General features: G+C 34.9%; 3 protein-coding genes across 3 annotated transcripts in view; all 3 read left to right on the forward strand.

The window, feature by feature from the left end:
* The window catches only part of CBG21751, a gene marked incomplete at both ends in the record, with an annotated part of 2,008 nt that extends 525 nt beyond the window's left edge, over window positions 1-1,483 (forward strand). Inside the window, 2 exons of the mRNA XM_045235213.1 lie at window positions 1,040-1,233; window positions 1,376-1,483. Coding sequence (XP_045097367.1) covers window positions 1,040-1,233; window positions 1,376-1,483 — 302 coding nt within the window. The remainder of the gene's footprint in view (window positions 1-1,039; window positions 1,234-1,375) is intronic.
* Window positions 1,484-3,701: 2,218 nt separating this feature from the next.
* Window positions 3,702-4,319, forward strand: CBG26286 (the record flags this gene model as incomplete). Its single annotated transcript, XM_045235214.1, has 1 exon — window positions 3,702-4,319. The coding sequence occupies one exon, from the start codon at window positions 3,702-3,704 to the stop codon at window positions 4,317-4,319; it is 618 nt and encodes a 205-aa protein (XP_045100472.1).
* A 4,303-nt stretch (window positions 4,320-8,622) lies between these two features.
* Window positions 8,623-10,100, forward strand: part of CBG21749 — a gene marked incomplete at both ends in the record, with an annotated part of 8,291 nt that continues 6,813 nt past the window's right edge. The window contains 2 exons of the mRNA XM_045235215.1: window positions 8,623-8,745; window positions 8,963-9,041. Of these exons, the coding sequence (XP_045097368.1) occupies window positions 8,623-8,745; window positions 8,963-9,041 (202 nt within the window). The remainder of the gene's footprint in view (window positions 8,746-8,962; window positions 9,042-10,100) is intronic.

A 10,100-nucleotide genomic window follows, 5' to 3' on the forward strand; every position in this document is an offset into this window, starting at 1 on the left:
CAAGTTTTCTTTAATTTCAGATCACTATCAATGTATCAATGCTGTGCGCATTTGGAATCATCATTTTCTATTGCTTCTTCCTTTCTCCCGCCAAAAAATCTCTAAAAATCTTTTTTAATTTATCTGATTATCTATTTTGGACCCTTCTAATTACCCAATTAGTCATTATGATAATCAATTTGATTTATGGAATTTCACTCAAAGATTCGGAAAAAATGATAATGATTATGGTCTGTGAATTGGCATTTTCCCCAGTTTTTTGNTACAGTACTGGCCCGCTCGGCCCGCCTAGGACAACTTTCCGAAAATGTTACTTTTCAAATGTGCCAATATATTTTTAATAGCACAAATATTAATCAAAATGCATACAACCATCCGAAAAAGTCGATTTAATTGAATTTTTAGCAAAAAATAAAACTTCATTAAGCCAAGGATGAAATTTTTTTCTAAAAACGACCTCAATACAGTTTTTTTTTCGATAGAATCGTCCTCTAGTGTGGATTTTTATTTATTAAGCAGAAAAGCCATCTAGAAAAATGATGATTTGCTCTAAAATTTCGAAATTTTCAAAAAGCAGGCCGGCTCGCGGGCCGTCCATGTGTAATTTTTTTCCGGCCCGGCCCGGCCCGGTCCGGCCATCTTTTCCACAAGTATGATTTTGATGATGCTACAGAAGAATTTTCAAAGTTTTTTTGAAGTGAATATAAAGTTTTTCGTGGCGGTGTACAGTGTGGCTATCGTACCCCTTTCCTATAATTCATCGGTCGGCAGCCGACGCTTATGACCACGTAGTTCAGCCTGTAGCGGCAGGGAACCTGAAATATTTTGAGCTGATTTTGACAGTTGTATCTCCTATAAGCTTTTTTAACAGATGAAGCGAAGAAGTAAAAAAATCCGCATATAATGTTTTAGGAATGTTTTTTGGAAGTAACGATTGTTCAACAAGAAGAAACTTATTTTTTCTTAAATATCAAGCATGTGAAACAGTAACTACCGTTTCATCTGAATTACATTCGCTGACTAACCAACCAATTTCTAGTCCAATTGAACGTGATCGTGTTTATGGTTCAAAACGGTCAAATCACCACTCGAACCGGAAGAACCACTGGATACGGACCACCAGTTTTCGACAATCAAAACAACATCAACGTATCAATGGCAAATCACTCTGGCTCAACTTTGAATGCTCTCTTTTCTGTTCCATGGAATGTTCGGAATTGTCAAGCTATGAATGTAAGTTGTAGGATTTGTAACAACTAGCTTTGTACTTTGAAACCCATTTAAAAGACAGAAAACATTTAGATTCCAATTTTAAATTGAAGTGGGATTACAGACCAAATTAGCGATGTTCCTTTAAAATCTTAAACATTTTCAGTTCGTACAAAGCGGACCCATAAACAACGGACAAATGGGAGTACACACATCCAGACCGGATCAAGTCAACAATGTTTGCGCGTCACAGTGTAGATGGCATTATACTTGATTGGAAAACACTGTATTTGATTGGAATAAATAAAATATTTTCGGGCAATTACGTTTAATTGGAAACAGTACAAAAACTTGAATGAACAAAAATAATAAAAGAAAAATCTAGATTTCGAAGAAGCACTCTATAGAAAACTATCCTGAATTCTAATGTTTAACACCAGCTTGATTCTAAGAAAATGCTATATCTGAAGGTTGTGAAAAATAATAATTAAAAATTCTAGTTCAAAAATATTTGCCACAGTTAAACATATTTCCCTCCTGAATAGTCTCCGCTCTTTGTGATTTAGCGAGAAAAAAACATCGAAGCAATCGAAGTGAATAAAGTATTTTGGCAATTACTCTTACTATCTATTGGAAACAGTAGAAAAGATAAAGTGATCTCGATGAGAATCAAAGAAGGTTCTAGATTTTTGGAGAAGCTCTCTTTTTTTTAATTCGATCAAAACAGATGATTATCAGTTTGATTTTTGAAGATAACTATATCTCGAGGTTGAAAACTTAATTTTTTTAAAGGAAAATAGAAAAGCTCTTGAGGCACGAATTTTTTCTTGACGGTGTTTAGCGATCGGTGGTTAGAACATATTTTCTGGTGGATATTGTTCCCAATTAAAATTCCCTGCCGATGCTTTCAACCTCGTAGCTCAGTCGTTCGAATCCCGACGCATCCGATTGGCTACTAGTTCAACACCTCAAGAAGATTCATCTGAAGTTTGGTGAGCCTGAACTAGAGCATTTCTGTTTCGAAAAAATGGCATATTTGATAAAAACTTTATGTTTCTTTATGTTTTATGTTTTTATGTTTCAAACTTTATGTTTTTTATGTTAAAAGTTATTTGAACCAAAATATCAAAGGGTTCTCGAGAAAACCTTCTCATATCCCAATAATAAATGTTGAATTTACTACCTCCTCATTTTTTTTGACATCGTTCGATAAGATGACCATTGTTACCTCTAATCCCATCACTATCTCTTATGTGTATACCGCACTAGCACTCCTTCTAAAACCCTCTATCTACACAATATTGATTTATCATCCATAAAAAAGACAATGTGAAGAGAGGTCCCATCTGAATTCCCTGAAGAAACGAGTGGCGTTCCTAGATAGTCATAACAGAGTCCATTCCCTCAGTTGGTCAGTCATTCAACAGTTTGTGCCCCCAATCGTCTTCATTATGTCGTCCGTCGATTTTATGTTTCAGGAAACGTAAGTATTGATTTTTTTTTCTGTTTCAGAAGATTTAGATTATTGAGAACACTAGGTGGTTTCCAATCAGTTTTCAATCAACAATTTTGGTGTGTATATTCTCAATTTAAATGTTGTAAAAATTTTATCATCTATTGAAGGGAGTCCTTATATTGAAGGTGATGTTGAAAATATGATTTTTCAAAATATATACCGTATTTCCTCTAATTGAAGCCCATGGGCTTCTATTTTTCAACTTCCTTCTCAGGAAACTTCCAAAAACTGAAATCACCAGAATATTTTTTCAAAAGTAAGACGATGTCTACAATAACCGAATAGATGAACTGCACTGAACTGAACTGCACGAATTTCTGTTAGAGGTTCCGCTTTTATGATTGCGAGCACGTCGGAGGGTGGGCTTCTATTAGAGAAAATACGGTAAGCACGAAAAAATTCCAAAAATCATACAGACTAATTTTAGTTTTAAAAACATTTTACAATCGCAAGTAAGTTGAAAAAAAAACAAGTAAGAAAACTACTGAACACCGAAAAAAATCCGAAAAATCGTCGTTCAACGGACTATAAAAACCGCTTCTACATTATTCCAATATTGAAACATCTCGTTTTCTGGTTCTGTTTTCTAGCTCAGAAATTTTCGTGCATGTTTTTGTGATGATATTATGAAATTCCAAATAATTTGAAAGGTGGCTATGTTGAAAAGGTGAGGGACGAGAATCTTAGGTCCCTCGCAAAGTGAAACCTAGTCCACTACCATAAGACATTTTTTTTCAAAAAAAAATTCCGGGTGTTTTTAAATGTCCTCTATGTCAAAAAAGCCACTTGCGGCCGTGGCTAAATTTCTTATTGCGCGGGGACTGAAATCCTTGCATCTGAAAAAAAATCCTAACCATTAGCCAATCGTTAATTATCACCCAACTAAATGAACGAAAAAAGGAATAATTTATCTTAAACCTGAAACATGCATTTTGTTTGATCACATCTCAAAAACCTTTTTCCTTTCAGACGTGCCATGCTCGAAGTCACCGAGCAACACCTTCACCATGCTGACTTCCGTATCGATTGTCTTCGCTCTGAAAACCACCATCTCACACTTATCAATGAGCACCTAGAGAACAAGTTTGCGCAGCTCCAAGGTCAATTCAATATAGAATCATACCGTCGAGTCATGGCGGAGCATTCTCTCTACCATATGTCTCATGAGTCTCAAAGCTACAAAACTCAACTGGAGAAATCTAATCTCTTAGAGAATGTCATTGAACAGCTCAAGGCTGTCAATTCGGCACTAGCGGAATCTCAGGAGGAGCAACAGAAAGCGATAGAAAAGGAGAAACTTGCTCGCCAGGAGGAAATCGATCGATTGAAAGTTGAGAATTTCAATCTCAAAGAAAAGGTATCGGATCTCAAGGCTTCTTTGGAAATCTGTCATCAGGAAATGGAAGAATTTTCGGCAATTGATAACGCTAGATCCATGTGCAATGTCACCAATGACAAGGGCTTTATGGCGTTGAGAAGATTCGGAGATACTGTAGCGATCCGAAGACTTTCAGGGAATGTGAATGTTTTGGAGCCGATTTCGGAAGAGTTTGGAGAGGAGGGATCTGAGGATTCCGAGAAGAATTGTGATTAGCGGATTCAATTCTGATGTAAATATTCGTCTATGAAATGTGCGCACATTGTTCCGTTTTTATTGTAATGAATTATCAAAAATTGATAGAATATATTGATTCTAATCGTCCGTTCTTTTTTGTCACCAGGAACACACCTAATTATGGTTTTTTTCCAAAAAAAAGTTTTTTTCCTAAAAATCGAAGCTGGCGCCAACTGTCCGGGCCTTCCGGGCCGGCGTATGCTAGTCAGCGTAACTTACCGTAAAACCTGTATTAGAATGACCGATTTGATAGAATAGTAACCGTCAAGTGTTTTGTTTCAAATTTAAATCTTCCGTAAGTTTTCAGTAAAAAAAGTTCCAGAAATTCCACCATTTCACAGAAGTTCGTTGAAAGACAATTTTTTGCTGAAAAACTTGAGAATTCACAGAATTTTTAACTAAAACTTTTAGGAAGAAATGGTCAGAAAGATAGAAAAGATCCTGCTCTTTCCGGGAAGAACGGTCCCATTGTTCCGATAACGGTCCCAATTTCTCGTGAACGGTCCCAACGTTCCGACAACGGTCCGAAGGGCATGACAACGGTCCCAACCAGGCTTAATCTGGAAATCCTATTTAAACAACGGAAGTTGTAATTTTTGTTTCAACTAAGAAACACATTTCAGCAACAAAAACGAACAGTTTGTTGATGATTGAGAGTACCAGTACTTTTTTACTGGATTTTTTCAGAGTATATTTGGTTTATTATTATAGGCTTAAGCTGAAACGCCTTGTTCACAACAGTGCCGGAAAAGTCGTTTTGGCCTAAGCCTACAATACAAGAAAACGTGATACTTTGTGAAAAATTCCTGTCAAAAAGTACTGAAATTTCTAAGTATAATTCCCAAGTATAAATTCCCAAGTATAATTCCCAAGTATAAGTGAAATATTAAATTTTCCATTGGATTTTCAAAGATCATTCCGTTTTTTCTGTACTCCGAAAATAGGGTTTCCAAATTAAGTCTGGTTGGGACCGTTGTCATACCCTTGGGACCATTCTCGGAACAATGGGACCGTTGTCGCAATTCTTGGGACCGGTGGTCCGATGATGGGACCGTTCTTCCCGGAAAGAGCCAAAGGTCCTTCTAGTACAGGTCTTACGGTATGTATGCGTCATAGATTAAAACCGAAAATTCCCGTTTCAAATGTCCCATTTTTTCAAGAATGTCATTCTAAATTCACTGGGTTTCTGTATCAGAATTCCTATTTCTTGGTAACTCATCGCTTGAAGCTTTGAAAGACCCACAAATGGAGCCAATTATCAAAGAAGTATTGAAGTTTTCATTTGATGTCAATTTCAGTAAATTAGCATTGTTGGTTTTTCTTCTTTTGAGAAAGGCATTTTCTTAATAGACGTTTTTGTATAAAGCGACAATTGCCAGAAAACCTCCAAAAACAGAGATGAATCGAGTAGAAATATAACTACCCAAAAAGTATCAATTCCCCTTATTTTCAATTGAAAAAGCTACCAACTTTGGATGCCTCCAGAACATTGTAGATTTAGTTAGACGAGTCTGAAAATTTCAGAGTTTACTGAACAAAAATCGAGGTTAAGATTAGTAGTTGACAAATTTTTTATACGGTTTTATCCGCAGCGCTTGAAAGCTTCACGACAATTAACTCGAAGTCATTTCTTAAAGATTTGGCACTTGATTATTTTCAAAAATTATACAAAAAAATTGTCAACTACAAAATTAAAGTTATATTTTTGTTCAGTTTAATCTGAAATGTTCAGACAAATCTAACAATTCTGGACCACTTCTCAGGGCTCTAAATTTGACCGCTTCTCAACTAAAAATAGGTAATACTAGTAACCTTTTGGCAGGTACAGAAAGTCTACATGACAATAGTGAATTTTTTTTAAATACACTTTCATACTTTTGAAGTTTTGGAACAAATTTCTATTAGGGATCATTTTCAAATGAGACCAGGCAAAATTAATAAACTTAAAGTCCCTAATAATTGTGTCCATTTATCTTTTTTTTTAAATTTATTTAAAGAACCTCTTCTCTTGTCGTACATAATACCTGTAACAGTGTCACCGACAATTAGAACCAAAAAAAACGACTGTAAAACGAATCGGTCAACTGACCCAAGAAACAAAGAGAACTTGTGTCCGTTTGGAATGTGTTATTGTGTAATTTTTTTTTCTCCTCCAACCCCCAAAAAATGATGATCACTTTTTTCAACGTCTTCTTCAAAATTTTGTTGTTTCTCTCGAGACCTATCTCTTCTTCTACCAAATTAGTTCATTCTTTTTTTTCCTTCTACAATCACACTAACAAACAAAAAATTCCTTCTTTTTCTCTATCAATTTGTCTTCTTCTTCCTTTTTATATATTGCCTTCTCTTGTTTTTCACTGATTTTTGATTCTTGTTGTATTCCTTTCCCCGAACTACTTCTGATATCGATATCGAATTTCTTCTTTTTCTGAAGGTTCTCACGCCAGTTCTTCAGATCTTGTCACACTTTTTGGTTTCGTTTTTTCCCCTCTTCTGAGTTCGTCTCATTATTTTTATTTCTGGATTCCTAGAGCTTCCCTTCTCACTTTTCTGTGAATCACAAAAGAAATACTAATTGTCACAAACATCCGCTCAATGAGAACTTTAGAATTTGAATAGGGATTTTTGAACCTTGAAATGTTATTTCCAGTACAAAGTTGTTTTTCTTCAGATAGTTTTGAAAATTTGGAAATTTTACATGTTTCAGAAATTTTACATGACAGATAAGTCATATCTCACATATTCAAACTGTTTCTTCTACAATGGTTTACCCATAATTGTAAAACATTTGAAATTCGTGGTTTGGTTTTTTCCAAAAATAAGCTCCTCCCATTTTGGAACCGTTAATAGAAGGTCCCTCACTTTGAACTTTGAACTACTTTTTCTCGATTCCTGTCAAAGATATCGAAAAGTTGTCAACTGATGAATTGTTTATCATAATATCAGCCTGTTTTTATTAGTAGACATATTGTATATCTTGCATAGGAATCGAGATAATTGAGCTCAAACTTGACATTGTGGGGCTCTTCTAATACAAGCTTTACGGTTAATACGAAGTAATGAAGTCTAAAGACAAAGTACGACAAATTACTAATTTGCCACAAGTATTATGAAATTTTAATATGACAGAAATTCAGAAAAAGGTTTCGTATTAGTCGGGAACTCTTAGAAATGATTATTACCAGTCGAGTTTAAATTACTTAAGCCGTAAATGGAACATATTAGGAGTTTTACCATCCCTCAAACCATCCATATGAAACTGAAAGAATTTCATGCATTTTGAAAACAATCTATCCCTGAAATGTTTCCCTGTTCCAAGTTACCCACAAATATTATCAAACTTGAAACAAATTTACTGAAAAACGCGCGAGAACTCTCTAAACCGCTTCATTTGAGAAAGCTTTTAGATTTTCGTTTAATTAAAAAAAATTTTCGGCCAAAACTTACTTTGGATTTGATAAGTGTCAAGAACAGAAACATAGAAAATAAACATACCTGTAATAGAAGGGCTCTTTGACAGGTGACCATAGAATGTCCCTCAAATCTTCAACTTTTAGCCCATATATCTCATTTCCGGTAGGAGATACCTAGAAGGTGTCAACTTACAAAATTTTTATCGTAATATCAAAAATATTTTGGCAGTTAACCACTTTTTGATATCTCTTACAGGAACGATGATACATTAGCTCAAAGCTGGAAGTTAGAGGGCTACGGCTTCTCACAGGAAACAAGAAAAAATGGTTGAAAACTGAGGGCCCTTCTATTACAGGTTCCACAGTATGAGAGAAATCTGAAAACTGGTTTCATTGAAATACTAGAAATGAACAACTTTAAATTTCTAATCGGTTTACCGTAAAAACTTAAATATAGCGCCACCTGTAATAGAAGACCCCCTCTAATATAACGCCACCCTAATAAGGTGATTGGAGGTAGAAGAACATAGTTTTTATGCTAGATTAACATAATAGCAATAGAATCTAGAAATTTCGCATAATTTTTTTCATTTTGGTACTATTAATCAAGCAAAACATCAATTTCGGTTACATCGCATCATCCCAAAACAACTCCTTTGAAAAATAGAACGCCATGGCGCTATATTACAGTTTTTAATTTTGTATAACCAATTCAACAATTTGGTGTTTCACCAAGCCTCAAACCATTCATCTGAAACTGAAAATTTTTCTTAAACTTATAAAAAAATGTCCTCCCTGAAATATTTAATCGTTTCGACTTTTTAATTTGTTCCCACCTATTCATTCTATTATCAATCTCCTTTTTCAGAATGGCCTCAATTTTCCGACGTCTTCTAAGTATCCGAAAACCAAAGAAAGTGTTGACTCGAAAGGATTCCATCACCGGCCGAAACCACACATTTGTCAGTTTTCTCTTCCTTTTGCCAACCAATTTTCACTAATTTGATACCACGAAAAACCGTTTCTTAACATTCTTCGGGTGGTCTGATTTTACCAAATTAATCAAGTGTAAAAACTGAAATATGGGGTTTCTTAGAAAGTACCGTACAGTGCGCTTATAGCAATATGCAAATCTCTTGAACTTTCTGATGAGCAATATGAAACAGTAGTTCAATTTTTTTTCTTTCGAAATCATACAGTAAATTTTAGGAGGTGCCATATCTATCTCGTCTTGACGGAAACCAATTACAACCGGGCCAATCTCTTATTGCCAGAGGATACATTACAGGTAATTTGATAAGAAAAAGGGACAACGGGGCAAATTTAAGAGAGAAAGAAAACGGAAATACCAAAGGAAATTGAATTATGTTGGAATGTGTGCGGAAAGGAAAGAGGGAAAGAACAAAAATATGATCTTGAAAAAGACAGTTTTTGGTGGCCGCGGGACCTTCGGCCACGGTCACCGTTTTTTTTTCTTTTTTTCAGCACCGATTTTTTAAGAAAATAATCTGGGAACGTGATATTTCTGAGATGTTCTACCAAACATGAAATGTTTTTGAAACAGGGTGATTTTGAACAATACCATAAAATTAAGGACCATTCATAGCGTCTCCGTTGACCCAATTTATCGCGGTTCCTATAGGCCAACAAATTTAAAAGATAACATGAGATTTTCCAGATGTTTATAGAGTTGCGTGCATGCATTTTCGTGTACAAGAATTTTGGAAAATACTGTATGAAACAGTTAGCATTACCAGGCTGTTCCAGCAGAAACAAAATGTTCTTGAAACTGGGTAATTTTGAAAAATACCGTAAAGTCAAGGGCTTTTCATAGCGTCTCGATTGACCAAATTCATCTCGGCTCCTGAAAAAGAAACCAAAAATTGATAAACTAACAAAATAGTTCTGATAAAATGAGAAGCTTTTTGTCGATGGAACACTGTTTGATATTTTTCACAGAAACCGAAACAAATTAAGTCAAAGTAGAGAGTGTAAAGATCCTACCAATGGAAATAGTAGCAGGTTTTTACCTTTTTTTTGTAAAATCTAGGTCATAGTATTAGCACTAATTTGAAATTTAGTTAATTTTTTTGAAAATTGATAGATGATTTCGTCCATGTAAGCATAGAACGGCTATCTTGATCCCTATCAAGGAAGTTACAGTAAGTTATAGTATACTAGACGCTATAGTTTGTTCCTACTTTCAGTTTTTTTTTGTTTAAAGGGGGACTCCGGTCAAACTTTTTATTGCATCGAAATGTGTTAAAAGTTATCTATTTTCCTAATATTATTGCGATTTTTTTTTTCAAAAATCCGAAATCCCCGAAAAACGCCGTTGAAAAGGAAA

The sequence above is a fragment of the Caenorhabditis briggsae genome, assembly GCF_000004555.2.
Source record: "Caenorhabditis briggsae complete genome, chrIV, whole genome shotgun sequence".
In the NCBI taxonomy this organism is placed as follows: Eukaryota; Metazoa; Nematoda; class Chromadorea; order Rhabditida; family Rhabditidae; genus Caenorhabditis; species Caenorhabditis briggsae.